This window comes from Lacerta agilis, chromosome 1 (assembly GCF_009819535.1).
Source record: "Lacerta agilis isolate rLacAgi1 chromosome 1, rLacAgi1.pri, whole genome shotgun sequence".
NCBI classification, from domain to species: domain Eukaryota; kingdom Metazoa; phylum Chordata; class Lepidosauria; order Squamata; family Lacertidae; genus Lacerta; species Lacerta agilis.
The window spans coordinates 41,331,284-41,347,787 of NC_046312.1; the positions used below are offsets into that span (position 1 = coordinate 41,331,284).

The 16,504-nt window shown below is 40.4% G+C and overlaps 1 protein-coding gene across 4 annotated transcripts in view; it reads right to left on the reverse strand.

Moving 5' to 3' along the window:
- INO80 (INO80 complex ATPase subunit) overlaps window positions 1-16,504 on the reverse strand; it is a 57,214-nt gene that overhangs the window by 34,501 nt on the left and 6,209 nt on the right. For 3 of the 4 annotated variants that reach the window (XM_033145528.1, XM_033145523.1, XM_033145532.1), the window contains exons 2-17: window positions 13,165-13,350; window positions 12,243-12,409; window positions 11,908-11,975; window positions 11,185-11,346; window positions 10,762-10,882; window positions 9,349-9,563; window positions 8,172-8,225; window positions 7,353-7,556; window positions 6,307-6,502; window positions 6,081-6,148; window positions 5,544-5,753; window positions 5,148-5,228; window positions 4,693-4,788; window positions 3,661-3,720; window positions 2,810-2,952; window positions 771-855 (exon numbers count right to left, since the gene is read on the reverse strand). In XM_033145528.1, coding sequence (XP_033001419.1) covers window positions 771-855; window positions 2,810-2,952; window positions 3,661-3,720; window positions 4,693-4,788; window positions 5,148-5,228; window positions 5,544-5,753; window positions 6,081-6,148; window positions 6,307-6,502; window positions 7,353-7,556; window positions 8,172-8,225; window positions 9,349-9,563; window positions 10,762-10,882; window positions 11,185-11,346; window positions 11,908-11,975; window positions 12,243-12,409; window positions 13,165-13,307 — 2,073 coding nt within the window. In that variant the 5' untranslated portion in view covers window positions 13,308-13,350. The remainder of the gene's footprint in view (window positions 1-770; window positions 856-2,809; window positions 2,953-3,660; window positions 3,721-4,692; window positions 4,789-5,147; window positions 5,229-5,543; window positions 5,754-6,080; window positions 6,149-6,306; window positions 6,503-7,352; window positions 7,557-8,171; window positions 8,226-9,348; window positions 9,564-10,761; window positions 10,883-11,184; window positions 11,347-11,907; window positions 11,976-12,242; window positions 12,410-13,164; window positions 13,351-16,504) is intronic. The other variant, XM_033145530.1, reaches the window with a different exon arrangement.

Consider the following 16,504-nt stretch of genomic DNA (forward strand, 5'->3'; position numbering starts at 1 on the left):
CAGTAGATGCATAAAGGGTGACTGGGTGCCTATTTGCACTTCAGTAAAAGCACCCCTTGCTGCCTCATTCATAGTGGGTGCCCCCTTCTGGGGCCCTGAAGAATAAGAAAGGGAGAGAGAAGACCATGTGCAACTAACCCAGCAGCGTTACAACTAAGATTTTGCATCTACTAGAACTTTAAGGATGAAAAAGTAATCTGTGACCAGTAACTGTACCACAAGCTGAAGAAGGGGCCATTTACACAGCTATTCAAGGGGTTTCTGCTGAACAGTTAAACTATCAATATATGTAATCTGTGCAGCACCTATCAAAATTTAAGCAACTTCATTATCCTAGTCAGTCAGCTTATGCAGATGTTCAAAGTCCCTAAGAAATTGTGAAAACACAGAATCATTCATTTATTCTTTGAAAAACCAATTAACTGATCTATCATGCTTCTTTAACACTTTTCAGTCCAATAAATGGGATATAATACTTCCATTCACTTGATCCCTGGTTATTGTTATGGTACAGTGTCCAGGAACACAGGAATGACATGAGCACACGTGTGTGGATTTCTACTATAAAAGTTCCCACTGTCAAAAAGGAGAAGCTAGCTTTTAAACAGAAAATAACAGAACTGTTGCAGCCCAAGCAACAAATGAAACTTCCGCCTGTGTGGAGTTTTCTCCCGAAGCAAACGTATTGATTGTCTAGAATGATACTGATCAGAATATCTTTGTTTATAAATTAATCTAGAATAGTGTGAACTGGAGGGAGTCATGCATACCTCAGCCATAGTGTTTTGGATGGGTGTCCCAGTCAGCAATAGTCTATTTCGGCACTGGAACTGAAGCAGAATTTTCCAACGAACGCTGAAATACCAATGTTATTTTAATTATTAGAATTTAGCTATGATTAAAAGTGGCAATAAAGGAAGTCACCACTTTATATTTTCAGAAAGAACATTAATGCATAAGGTATCTTCTAGGAAAGAGAAAAGACTACATAAAATTTTCTTATCATGTTAAGTCCCTACATTCCATTTCTTTCCTGAAGTTATTCTAGAGATGCGACATAATGTAAACCGTATGTTGTGATATAAACAAATGATGTCAAACGTTACTGAGCCATAAATACATCTGACCACTAGCTTCAGTCGTGACCTGCAGTTTGTAGTGGTGCTGCCATTGAAGATGGTGCAGAGGCTGCAGCTAGTGAAGAAAAGGGCTGCTGTCTGGCTGGCGAGGCAGCCTATGGGACCAGGCATCACTGCTTCTGAAAGCACTGCACTGGCTGCCAGTGAACTACCAGGCACAATTTGAAGTGTTAGTACTAGCATACAAATCCCTTTGTGGCTTGGCACCCAAGTATCTAACAGACTGCCTTCCCCAATACAACCCATCTCAGACTCTACTGAGTGGCAGGTGAGGCCACAACTCGGTTGGAGCTAACACAGGACAGGGCTTTCTCAAAGGTGGTTCCCCATTTATGGAATGCTTCCCCTGGAGAGGTAGGTCTGTGTCCTTCATTACTGCCTTTCAGAAGGAATTTAAAAACAATCCTGCTTACCCAGGCATTTAATGGCAAAAAGATAATGCCCCTGGCAACATTGAAATCACTGGCTGAGATAATGTTTTTAACCATCTTTGGATATTTCTTGTTAGCTATGTGTTTCCCAACCTGGGCTCCTTTGGAAGGCAGGTTGGGATATGAACGGAATTAATGAAATAAATATAATAATAATACCCAGGGATTGTACACTGTGCTACAGAGGACTCATAGGAGAACAAGGCTCTGACTTTGTGCCTGTGGGAAGAATTACCAGAATCCCCTCGAGCACCTTCTTGGCTGGAGGATACAGGCCTACTACTATCCTAAGATTCAGGGGAGACATCTCTCTCACAGTAGCCTGCCTCTCCAGTCCCAAAGGAGCCAAGAAACATCTCTGGGGAGCTGGGCTTACTGCATTACAGGTTCAGTCAAAGTTTGTAAAGTCTTCAGTTGGATCTAGTGCTTGCAGGGACAGCGTCTTCTATGGCTGCTTCAGCAAGAGTTTGAGAGCTCTCCAAGGTCCTGCAGGTACCATGGATTCCTGATGTAGACTACTGCCTTGGGACGCTGCCAGGTTTCTCACAGGAAAAGGACAGCTTTCCATTCAAGTAAGTTAACACAACCCCAAGAATTTCAAGGAGGCGGGTGCTACTGATCAATTCCAGCTCAATAACTTGTTAAGAAAGACATTGGGAAAACATTCTTGCATCTAGTTGAAAAAGTGAATTTTCCAGTCACAATCTGCCCAGATTCCTGAATCTGGGATGATAAAGTATGGGTACTAACATTTATGTATCAAAATTTATATACTGCTTGATTGTTGTTGTTGTTGTTTTAAAATAACCCTCTAAGCTATCACAACATTGTATATGCAAACTAGGTCATGGGAGCTTGATCAAATGGAAAAATATGTAAGAAAAGAACTGCAATATTAAGCATTTTAAGATACAGTAGAACCTCGACTTACCACCGCCCCTACTCACGAACAATTCGACTCGCGACCGCGGCAAACCCGGAAGTAAATACCGGGTTTGCTGCGATTCGCACATGCGCAGAAGCGGCTTCTGCTGTCTGCACATGCGCAGAACGGCGCTGCCACCAAATGTGCACGCACAGAACGGCGCTTCTACCAGCGACCCGGATCAACTCACAAACGGTCCCCCAGAACGGATTCCACACGTGAGTAGGGGTTCCACTGTAATATAAATCTGTTACACCCATGTTTCCTTTTCTATCACTGGCCAAAAAGACTCAAGATTTTCTTCTTCTTCTTACCTAGAGCTACTCTTCAGTGCCTGTGCCTCATCTAGCACCATGTATTGCCACTTCACCCGTTGAAAATACTTCACATCTTGGACTACAAGCTGGTAACTGGTGATCACGACATGGAAAGGAGCATCCTGAGTATACAAAGTCTTCTGCAATTATGAAAACATATTTTTGTTATATAAACTGAGTTGACTCGTCAGTGATACTAAGGTAAAATATCTGTATTCAGGAACTCACACATTACATTCCCCATCTTTTTCTATATTTAATGCCTGAGTTAATGGGGGGGGGGGAATCCACACACTACATTAAGAACACTGTTGGTACTCCCCCTTAAAAGTACACCTCCAATTTCCTAACTGGAAGGTCCTGCATCATAATGATTTACAACACGACATATGGTTCTACCACTCAGGAAGCAATCTGCTTGCTATTGTCAGACTTCCACTTACATTGTTCTAAGTGTCAGGGCCAAAGTAGTAGCAGGTTCTTTCATAAGAAGAGTTCAAAAGTTGGGAGCAGGGAAGGGAAATTCCCAGAAGTTCAGAACAGAAGCACACAAGGAAAGGGGAGATTAAGCATAGATGCTGCAACTGGGCAAGAGAAATATAGGATATATAATGCGGAATAGTGAGAACTGGGACTTAAAGGACCATGGAAAAAGGAAGGCTATACAGTATGTGATTTAGAAGAAATACAGAGGTAGGTATCGTAGGGAAGATGAATATTAAACTAAAACTGAAAATGGGAACAGCATAATGGGATACGTTTATCATTTGTCCTTTGGGAACATATCTTCACAGTCTATTGTAAATGAACAAGAACCAGAAAGGCTTTGAAAATAAGTTAAGAGGTACCTGACTCCAGAATTTCCTGATCACTTTTCGGTCGTGTGGATTTCCCCAGTAAGGTAGCACCTAGAATGTACACACAAACTAATGTCAAAAAAGTGCTTTCTAACAAACCTGAAGAGAAGTGGAACTATTTCATATTTCTGCCCTAAGCAAAACACCCCCCAAAAAAAATCCAATAAAGCATTCTTTTTCATGATGGCAGGCTGAAATCATAGTGCAATTCATACTGTAAAAGAAAAATGCAACAATATGTCTAAAAGCAGAGATCCTATTTGTAAGAAATTGCTGAACAAGAATAGAAAGTTGATTGCAGCATCAATTTCTCTTTCATATGTAATACAGTTAATGCTACGCTGCCATCTGCTGATTAAGATAGGAATAGCATAAAACAAATTATGAGTATGTATGCATAGTTTCTCTAGGGTGCTTTTCACTTTATGTGACAACCACATGAAAATTGTGGTTTTTTGTGATAAATATGTAAAGTGTGAAGTAAAGACATACAGTCCCCAAACAGACATTGTACACATACCAAGGAGTTGCACTCCTCTGGCTGTTGTCTGCAGCTTGCTTAGGGACATGTTCTCTTCCCTCCACACTTTACATGCTTACCATGAAAAATGGTGGTGAAGCCAGCTGCCATGTATAGTGTGAAACAGCTTTAGATTAGTTCTAGTAATAAACAACAACAACAACAACAATAATAATAATAATAATAATAATTATTATTATTATTATTACCCCAGCCACTCTTGGCGGCCCCCAACAGAATATTAAAAACACGATAAAACATGTAGGAGGACTTGTGGGCTAGGCACTAGGGTGATGGGACAATCCTCTCAGTGTACAAAGACCCAAAAAAGGTTATTCACCAGAAATTTAGAAAACAATTAGGAAATTACAGCTAAAAAGGCCGGGGAGAAGAGGGGAGAGAATGAACCAACATGCTTCTTACACCCTCTCAATTTTCAGTATAAGCATACAATAGAACAGGAAGAGTTAACTTTGTGGAATCATTTCTAGAATGCTTGTTACCTTAAACCTAGGAACAAATCTGGCAAACTCCTGATGCCAGTTGTTTAGGGTGGAAGCCGGTGAAATAATTAAAAAGGGTCCCCAGATGTTCTCTCTCTGGAAGAGGAAAGAAAACTTAACTGAATGAAGCAATATCCGAAACAACATTAAAATGAAATATTGTGTATAAAGAAAATATATAGGCTATGAGGAAATTATGTAGAAAAATATATACAAAGCTCAGCTAAGATAATGGAGCAGTAGGGCTATAGATCGGGAGGGGGTTGACTAATACCAGGGAACACAGAAAACGTGCAGCTGTATAAGTCCTGGAAAGGCACTTAAGAATAGCAAAGCAGGTCAATTTGGGAGATGTATGGACTCAAAATAAATGTCAATGCAGAAATGTATAAGCTAAGGTCCATTTAAACCACATATTAAGTACAGGGGTTGTAAAAGACAAAGAATCCACCTACCTCAGCCAGATGTGCTAGCAAGGCAATACTCTGCACTGTTTTACCCAACCCCATTTCATCTGCCAGGATTCCATTGATGCCCTGCAAGAGTTATAGCCACTTTACAAATCTAGTCTGAGCAAGACAAACTAAAATGCCCAAGAGACAGCTAGAAAACCAGTAAATTACTGAAGCCTGCTACCCTCCCTCAAACATCAGATGCCATTTGAAAGTTCCATAATATCTGATAAACTGTCAGGTTATCCCTGATACCTTATCTTGAGTTGTGCTTATAAAGGATTTTTTAATTATAAGACTATGAGCCCAGTTCATCTATTTGCAATGCATCCCTTTCCTTGGAGCTATACCAAGAAGGAACTCGTCTCAAAGAACTAGCTTCAAATAACAATAGCATACCTGCTCATAAAGGTTGGCCAGCCAGTTCATGCCTTTCAGCTGGTAACCTTTCAGTTTACCATTGAAAATGGTAGGCTGTGGAATGTCCTCTCCTGCCCGGATAGACGGGTTGGCAAGGCTGTAACTTTCTCCGAAGCCGCTGCCAGATCTGTTGGCAGCCCGAAGGGCTGCTGCCCGACTCTCTTTAGCATCTTCATCAAATGACCGTGTCTAAACAAGGAGAAGCATGGGAGGGGGGGTTATAACCCCATGAAAACTTAGTGGAACACCATTACCAGTGGACAAACCTCAGTAGTTTCTACATGAGTAGAATCAGGGTTAACAAACTCATTGTAGTAATATTTCCCGTTCACTTGCTCATGCTTTAAAATCAGCAGAAGCCAGCTTTCTCATAGTTTCGATAGACACAGAATTCCAAATTAACAGATTTATGGTGCACAGACTAAACCTAGAAATATATAAAGCAAGCTTAAGTGTCCCGTTCCTGCTTCAGGCACTCCAGAACACTTTTCTCCATTGTTCTTTCCGAGTACTTACCTGGGCCTGATGAATCCGATAGGCATCTTCGGCATTCTTGAGGGCCTGAGCCTTGTAGTAGTTACTATCTGAAAATACCACCAAATTTGGAAAAAGAAAAAGTCCACATGGATTAATCTCAAGGCTTCATAGATAGGCCAAACACACACATATCCAAAAGCCTGCAATACAGCAATGACTTGCATGATTCACGTAAATCATGCCAGAATTCAGTTCAACGCCTTACCATAATCCTCCTGGGTAATGTTGACTACGACTCCTCCACCAATATCAATCTGCCTCTGGACAGAACTATCTTCAAGTTTCCTCAAGATTTCCTCCTGGATTCCATCGTGTCCTATATCACGTTTGCGGCTCATGAAGTGGGCATACAGCTCAGTCTGCGTAATCAGGAAGTTAAGTTTTCTCTGCTGCCGTTTAGCCTAAAATAAAGTTACAGAAGGACACAGGAAATCACAAAAGTGCTCACTTCGGCGGGACATACACTAAAGTAACCTCAAAAGAAGTTAAAACAATACACATAATTTTAATGACTGTAAACATATTGAAGACTTAATTATATCCTTGTACCATTTTAATATCAAAGTGATGACAATCACCCTACCACTGCAAAAACATTTGTTCTTTCTTGCTAACCTTGAAATAAAATCTTATGAAAAGGCACCGTATGGTAAAATAGGCCTTGGCTGGATTATACAAAATCAAAACAGAAAATAGATCTTAGATGGCAACAAAAACAAAAGACATTTTCAGATGAAGAGAAACACAACCAGGCCTCTCTTTAGTGGCTTGCACACAATAAAAGATTACTCTTCAGGGCATGTAAAGAGATCTTATTTCTCAACTAAAGGAAAACCAGTATTATAAGTACCAGCAGCCTAGCACAGAAAATTGTGCTATGCAGGGCGAAGGACACCTGGCTTATCAGATGCACTTAAAAAGTATCACTCAGACCTGCACAAATGCATCCAGAAACATTAAAAGTATTTCCCCCAGGTCAAGGGTGAGGAAAGGTTGGCCCACCAGTTGCTTTTGGCTGAGATGGAGTTCAAGAACACCTGGGCAGCCACAGGTAATCTAAAAGTAATACTGAGAGGGGCATAGCATTTTTAGCTGGGAATTAAACAAAAGCAGTTAGATCACAATCACAAAAAGAAATAAAAACTGGTCTGCAGTGTGTTTGATTCTCTTGACATGCAGAGCACGGCAACGACTGCAGTTGAGTTTAGGTTCTGCTGCCCAAATTTTCATCTATCTGTGATATAGTCTCACCTCTCTCATCTCCTCATCTAGTTTGCGCTGCTCCAGTGCCTCCTTCTCTGCTCTTTTGCGGTGTTCTTTCTCCACTTTCTCGTATTTCTTCCAGTAAAGAAGCATCTCCTTCGTAAGGCGCCGTGCCCTCGGTAGAGTCTCCTTGCAGTTCTTTTGGGCTTGGATAGCTGCTCGACGCACCTCTCTCATACACTGGTGAGCCAGCTACCAAGGGAAAGGTAGGAAAGATGGAATTTGAAGACTGCTTGGAAATGGCAGCTAATTCAAAATACAACCACAAGATAGCAAACTGAGACTGAGTCATATTATGCCTGTGCTTCATCAACTTCACTGGCACCAGGTTAGGTTACAGGCCAAATTCAAAGTGCTAGCTTTGACCTATAAAGCTTTTCACAGCTTGGAACCAGTATATCAGAAATATTGCCTGTCTCCACACAATCAATGTCTTTTTCTGGTTTCTCTTGTGATCTGAGGTGCAACATGTGGTTATGGGGGAAAGGTTTTGTTTTTTGTTTTTTTAGCAATCGCACAAAACTGTGGAATGCTCTCAAGGAGGCTTGCCTAGTGCCTACGTTGATGGCATTTGGGGGCCAGACAACCCCCTTTTAATTTTTTCAACATCTTTACTTCAATCGCTTTATCTGCTTCTTTTGGTCTTAAGGGGTTTTATGTTTCTAATGATTTGGGCTGCATTTCTGATTTAGTATTGTAAGCCCCCGGTAATTTATTTGAATGATGGCATATAAACTCCTATAATACACAAACAGAAGTAAATTTCCATCTCGTCTTAGTATTAAAATAATGTATGATGCATCTTACCTTTCGACTGTTGCTTAAAAACAGGTTTCGGGCAGAAACTTTTTGTTTGTATGCCTATAAAGAAGAAAGAGTTCAGGAAATCATTGCTTTTACTGTTTCCAAATATATCTGAATTACAATATCAAAGTGTGAGTTGTATAGACAGCTGACTATTATAAAAATTATCAAGCTACGGGGCATGCTACAGCTAAATAAAACACAAATAAACATTCCCCTCCCCATGAAAAGCTATGATCAATATCACCAAGGAAGTATGTTATTTGCCTTTAATTCCTGAAAACAATTTTTCCTCCTATGGTAAAATGACTAAGTTTCACTCTACACATGTTACTCTCTTTCTTTTAACTACATATGTGGTGGATGACCCTTGCTCCAAAAAGCATGGTTGGAATTAAAGGATTTAGGAACTCAGACCGGACCAAATTTCATAAAATCATACACAGACTTTACTAAAACAAAACTCTACAAGAGAGAAAAACTACAAATTACACACGATTAAAATAGCTCAGAAGGTAAGAAAACAACAAACACTAACTTATCCAGCTAATTAACAAATGCTTACACTGAAATCTCAGTAGGCTGGGCAATGGAACAAGTTGCTGTCAAAAGCCCAAATAGACGCTGACCTCGGCTTGGCTGGCTGTTGAGAGCTCCCACCAACCCAGGTTTTATGGGAACATAGACCATGGGCATTCACCTCTTCCACCCAATTACCTTGTGACACCAGCCTTGAAGCCTTAACAGCAGACAGCTATATGTAAGCTCATTATTTGTGAGGTTCTAGCCCATTCCCATAAACCAGTCCACAACACGGACAATTATTTCTTCTCTACATCAACTCATAGTTTTATCACATCAAAGAGATTCAATTTTACATGCGCTTCCTTCTATGAACTTGAATACGTCCCTCTCTTTCACTCTTTTTGCCATATTGGTTTACTGCTTCTGTCTAGGTAAGCAAACGTTGCTTATTTAAATCAAAACCAGAAAAGTAAATGTAAAAAGTAAAAACACCCTAAAAGCAGACGGCTATAAACCAATATTGCCAACCCTGCAATTGACCAATAATACAATATTAGCCTGGCCTTCTACCTCACCTTATTCTGCATTCCTGCATTTGCTGACTCTCTGCCAGCCAAACGTATTTATTTCATTCTTTATTACTGACAAGGCTCACCTTTGGCAGCTCCTTTTTAGCAATGCTCAGCCATACTTTGCGCCGGCGAGCATTCAACTGTTCAATGGATAAATGCTTTTTCTTGGACCCTGGTGGAGGGGTATCATGAGAGAACTTGGCAAAAACTTTGGTCTGGTGGTGATGGCGCCGTGGAGACTCCTCAGACGAGAGTTCTTCATCCCGTCTCTTCTTTTTTTTCACCTTTTTCAACTTAGCTTCATGAGAACAGAAGGCCACATGATTAGTTTACCCCTTGACAAACTGAGGCCACTATTATTCATTCATGATTTTTTGCTCTATTCCTTCCAATAACAGATAGGAAGAGGACTGCTTTAAAACCTGCTCTTGATCCTATGTATAACATCTGCTAATTCTTCACTGCTCTGCAGGTCTGTAGTGAAATCACGTAGAATCTTAATTACTGAGGCTGAACAATCCTCACTTCATTTTTATACAGAAATATCTTGTGGGAACAAAATAACTTTTCCTCTCTCAAATGAAATTCTATTCACAAACATTAAAGAAAATAATAATAATAATAATAATAATAATAAATTTATTTATACCCCGCCCTCCCCACCCAAGACCAGGCTCAGGGCAGCTAACACTGAATATAAATACAGTAAAAACATAAAAAACAAAACAAAAACAATTGATTAAAATATAAGTTAGAATACACCATAAAATGCAGCTTAAAATGCAGCCTCGTTTTAATGGTAGCCTATAGATCAAAGCCATAAGGGGGGAAAACATCAAATATTCACCGGGGCAAACTATCCATGCTGAAAATTAATATACAAATCCCATATAAGGGGTTCCGTCAAATAAATTAATAAATAAGAGCGGGGTAGACGGAGTCCAGCCCAAAGACCAGGTGGAACAACTCCATGTTGCAGGCCCTGCAGAAGATGTCAAATCCCGCAGGGCCCTGATCTCCTGCAATAGGGCGTTCCACCAGGCTGGGGCCAGAGCTGAAAAGGCCCTGGCCCTGGTTGAGGCCAATCTAACCTCCTTGGGGCTCGGGACTTCCAAAGTGTTGTTATTTATGGACCTTAAGGTCCTCCGCGGGGCATACCAGGAGGGTCCTAGGCCGCATAGGGCTTTAAAGGTCAAAACCAACACCTTAAACCTAACCCTGTACTCCACCGGGAGCCAGTGCAGCCGGTAAAGCACTGGATGATAAACACAATGAGGAAGTCAAATTGAGCTGTGACAAAGATTTGGCAAAGATGCATCAAGATGTTACATATACCTGGATAATTAGCTGGAAAGTGAATGCAAGTCTATGAAATAAGTATAGTATAATACACTGGGGAAGGATGAGTGGAAGAAAAAACAAAAGTTTAGAAGCCCAGTAGGAAAGGAAGTCTACCCTTATAAAATCTTAAGAAAGTAAATCAATACAATGCCTACCTTTTAATTTCTTTTCCTCTTTGAACTTCTTTTTCTTGGGTCCTATGAGATGGCGCTGTTGCTCATAGTAAGGATCATATGTGGAGAGCAAACCTGCGCTGTAATACTGGTACTGCTGTAACTGAAGCAGAGTTCAATTGTTATAAATATGTATTTTACTTGGGAAGCGTTTTAAGGAACACAGGTGAGTTGGAAAATTCGCAGTATGAAAAAGAAAGCTGTGTTCTTTTGTATGTCACACTAAGAAGCAGGGATGAGCAAAATAATGACCCCATGCCTCTTTGCAAGCCAGCAATATTTTCACTACTCTAAAAAGAAAGACTAACAGGATGAAAAGCCTGGTTTTTGTACTGAAGGGCACAGGTTAGCAAACCTACTCTCCAAAATTGTTGGCAAAGGACAAATTACGCTCTAGAATTTTACCTCTTTATCCTTGCTGTATTTACTTCGATGCAGTTTCTTGTACTTGTGCAGTCGCAGCATATTGTGAAGTTCTTCCCTAGATAGAGTAAATTCATCCCCTTCTTCCCCATCCTCATCAGTTGCTGACTCACTGTCACTGGAGTCATCACTCAGGAGAATGCTCTGCCAAAATCGAGAGGATTTTAGGTCAGCAAGAGTGAGCAAGATGACCAGATTAGTGTACAATAATTCCTTTAAAATGCCTGCCTATTTATGACTGTTAGGTTGTGAAAAAAGCAAGTAACACATTCTACAGACCATCCTAAGCACCTTAATATTTCCTAACATATCTTCCCACTACCTCACCTGCTTGCATACCTAAGAAACTTTTATTATAATAAGAAAAAATATGCGCACAAAGATTGTGAAACTCCCATGTCAGGATTCCCCATCTCCGCCTTGCCCAACTCAGAGATTCTTTTGATGCCTTTCGCATCACTCTAGGGCAACTGACCAGGTAAATAATGCTAGAATTCTAAGCAAGCAACTGCTCAGATAATGTAGGATTAACAAAATTAATTCCTCTCAATTCCATGAAGCCAAGAAGTTTTAACAGATGGTGAAGTGCTTTGACAGCTTCACTGTTTTTAGAAAGCTTCCTGATTTCTGTAACTACATCATAAAATAATGTAACAGAAGTATCAATGTAAACACATTTGGATTTCAGAATAATAAAACTCCCACCTTTAGCCACTTTCTGCTTTTCTTCAATTTGGAAAAGTTGTATAGATTCCCTTTTTCTGCTTTTGGCTCTGTTTAAACAACACAGTAAGATAAAAAAAATGGTATTATTCACATGAGTCAACAGATTTAGCTGGAGAAAGCATTTATCCCTGCCTTAAGTACAAAAAATACATATGCAGTGACAACGAAGGCTACTAGCCTTCATCCATTTGAAAGTGGATAGTTAAATTCTGCATTTGCCAAGCATATTGGTCCTTGGCGCAAATACACATCTACTGTCAAAGGCTAAGTTACTCACCCAATGCAAACTAAAATTAATTGTAAAGCACATTTACCAGATTGCAACACTCCATTGAGCGAATGTGTGTTTAGCATTCCAGAACTTCCTGCTCCAGATGACTCCCCAAGCAAGGAGCTTGTAGGTTCTTCTTTAACTTGTATCAAGGGACTCCCAGGCTGAGGAAGCAGAGGATTGTCATCCAATCCATCTTCACTTTCATCACTATAATAAAGTTTAAAATAATGGTTATCACAGCAAAAAGGGCAAGCGATGCTCCATCTCAACAAATGCTCATTTTGCTCCATCACTGGATATATTTGTGATTATATTATGAACAAGATTAAGCCATTTATAATTTCACATATGAAAAAAAATTCACATATGAAAAAAGAGTACAATTTAAAATTCTAACTAAATTAAACACGATACATTTCAGGCTCTTAAAAGTATTATAGGAAGCTCAGGTTTTAAAAGGAAGCTAAGCATGTTTCAGTTGTGCACAATATTTCCTTTTCCTCCCCAAAGGAAACCTTTTGCTTCCATGACTTCAAAATTTTCAGAAATTTTACATAAACCACTCATATGTGAAAATTATATTATTTTTTTTTGCATGTATTAAAAAAACACACCACCTACTGTCATTCTCTACTACAGTTTAAGGGCCAAACCGGAAGAGGGTTGTTAATCCCCACCCAGTTCTGCTGATTAGAATCTGCAGTTGCTGTTTGACCCCCTTCATCTGCATCACCCTCCCACTATATCCCACACTATTCCCAACAGTCCCTTAACCCTTAGGAACTGATCTTTTTTGGGGGGAGGGGGGAGAATTGGGGCATGCAGAGGGGGGAAAGCTCCTTTTCCATAAAATATTGTCAGAATTCAAGCCAGGGTTCATCCCACACACTTAAGATGAAAACAATAACACGCCTCTTTTCTATGTGTTCACAAATCGAAGTAAGGTAAAAAACTTTTAGTACCTGGATACATTCCTGTTGAAGATAGCGGAAGTCTGACGTAAAAAATGATCCAACCGCAGAGCTTTCTCCAGATATCGCAAATAGAGGGGCGTTGCCAGCTCTGTGCAGTTGCCATCCTCTCTTGCACCCAGCTCTGAGGCCATAGAACAAGCCTCTCCTCATGCAAAGTTGCCTCCTAACGCACAGCTGCTCCAAAACAGAATGTAACTATTTAGCATCATCACATCTATTTGAAGTCCTTGTTTTCACACAAAAAATATTGTTGTTGTTGTGAATTCAATTTCTATACTGCCCTTCATCCAAGGATGACAGGGTGGTTTACAATATATATAAAAAGTAATAAATTCGCGGGATCCTGTTTCTTTTTGTGGGGAAGAGACGGGGATTTTTTTTTATTGTGGCTTATATTGGGTTGACCTGTAATGCCTGTCAATGCATGTGCTTGGAAGATCAGGTTGCTCATGTCCTATTTAAATTCTATACCAATAGTCATTGTGGTATATTTCATTTTGGAATTACATTTTCAAAGTTTGTTACCATGACTGTCCAACTAGGTAACAGAACAAAATTAAACATCATGTGATTAAAAAATGCTCAAATGGTTTCACTTAAGTCTTATCACATTTTATCAGCAGGGATTATAATTCAGGTTGCAAAAAAAATAATAACTGTTTTTTATTTGGCCTTTCATCTAGCCCCCTGGCAAAGAGATGAAAAAGACCTGGTCTGAAACTGAGGAATATCAGTGGTTTTCTAATAGCATCCTTGGGAACCCAGGGGCTTCTTGGAAGGGTTTGTCAAGGAGAAGATAAGTAACAAAAGGAGGTTTGCCCAACCCTGTTGATCATCCCCTGCAATGTACAGCTGCAGGAAAGAGCTAGGTGTACAGTGGACACTCGGGTTGCGAACGTGATCCATGCGGGAGGCACGTTCACAAACTGTGCCACTGCGTCTGCGCACGCGCGTGACACAATTTGGTGCTTCTGCACATGCGCAAAGCGTGATTTAGCCCTTCTGCGCATGCATGAGTGCCGAAACCCGGAAGTAACCCATTCTGTGAGGCCAAAGAGACACATTGTGTGAACTAAACATGCACTCGAGAACAATGCTGGAGAATCCCACAGAGGGGTCCATCGCAAACAAGTCAATGATGAAAGTGTTCCACTGACTTTAAAAATCATCTATCTGACGTGATGTGAGAGCTCTTTATTCTAGAATCTAATATAAGTAGTTCATTGACAGGGATACATAATAGCACAAGTGATACAGAAATAATGTAGTAAAATGTGAATTGGCTTGCTATACACAAACATCTAGTGTTCCAAGACCATGGTAAGCCACTACAACTGTTGCATAATGCAGCATACAAGCTCACATATCTCAACAGTTCTCGTGATATTTATTTATTGAACTGGACTTATGCTAGTTCTTCTTGTATTTGCCAGCAGATAACACAACACAGATGTCACAACTTATTTATGACATTAACACTGAAGTTCAGAAATTGCATACGACCGACTTCACCGCTCACAGAATACCGGTATATAATCGCAAAAGTAAACACAAGTTTCAATATTATTTTATAATTTATTAATTAACTTTTTCTGCCATTTAATGTAATAAAAGTCTCTAAGCGGTTTACATAAAAGCAATATGCATCTGCATTATCCAAATAAAACTGAACAGTTTTTATTTTACCTAAAGGTTACCAGAAAATAGACGACAGAAGTTAAGCTATCTCTGTCCAGATAGGGGAGCAGCTGGGCCACCAGCCAAAGCTGACGAAGGCACTCTGTGCCATTGAGGCCACCTGAGCCTCAAGCAACAGCAAAGAATCCAGGAGTACCCCCAAGCTACGTACCCGCTCCTTCAGAGGGAGTGTAACCCCATCAGGAGCAGGCAACCTCTCATCCATCCAGTCTAGAGAATCACCCACTAACAGTGCCTCAGTCATATCTGGATTGAGCTTCAGTATTTTGGCTCTCATCCAGTCCATTCTTGAGGCAAGACAACAATCCAGCACATCCAATGCCACACATGCAGATGTAAAGGAGAAATAGAGCTGTGTTTCACCAGCATATTGCTGACAGTGAACTCCAAAACTCTGGGTGAACCCACCCAGCAGTTTCATGTAGACATTAAACACCATAGAGGGAGAAAAATCAACCCTGTGGAACCCCACATTGAAGGCTCCATGGGGCCGCAGAGCACTCCCCAAACATCACACTCTGGAAACGACCACCAAAGTAGGACTGGAACCACTGCAAAGTGGTGCCACCCCCACCCCCACCTCAAGACAGTCACTCCACAAGGATACCATGGTTGATTGTACCAAAAGCCACTGAGAGGTCGAGGAGAATTAACAGGAAAATATTTTCCCTGTCTTTCTTTTGACAGAGGTTGTCATACAAGGTGACCAAAACAGTTTCTGTGCCAAAATTGGGCCTAAACCCTGACTGAAATGGATCTAGAAAATCAGTTTCCTCCAACAGTGCCTGGTTCTGGTCTGTGACCACCAGCTCAAAACCCTATAACAATGACAGGAAAGGTTTAGTGTACGGTTGTACCTTGGTTCCTGAAAGGTTTAGTTGTCAGACAAATCGGCTCCCAAACGCCACAAACCTGGAAGTAAGTATTCTGGTTTGTGAATGTTTTCAGAAGCCAAATGTCTGACACATTTTCCACTTGAGTGCAGGAAGCTCCTGCAGCCAATCAGAAACTGTGCCTTGTTTTTCGAATGGTTTCGGGAGTCAAATGGACGCCCGGAACGGATTCAAATTGAGAACCAAGATACCACTGTATTATACTTAGGAACTGTGGGGTAAGGATTTGCTGTGCAGAAAGGAGGAGCTCTATCAGCTAGGAATTCCCAAATGCAAGTAAGCAAGCGCTTAACAGACAATGAAATGCAAAAGTTCACTTTGCTGGTGAAATAGAGGTGCTCTCCTCTAACTACTGCTAACTAAACATTCATGATTCCATTTTTTCCTTTCCAGAATCTGTGCTCTGGCATATGACCTGCACAATAACAAGTTCCACCACAACTCCTTGCAAAGGGTGAATACTGTATGACTGACATTATCTTTCCCTAATAGCTGACTCTTCTAATGGAGATATCAGGGGAACCAAACGCAGGAAAAAAGCAGAGCGTCTGATAAACAGTAGCTGGGAAGATGTTTCTTTCCCTCCATTCCACCAGAGTCACTTAGATCTGTGGACGAAGGCCTGTTTATTTTTCTCCCAAGCCTTCCCAAATTGATCTATTTCATTTCTGCCATTTTAAAATTCATGTTGATTTTCATATTTTAAAACTGCTTTTATATTAAGTATTTTATTCTAT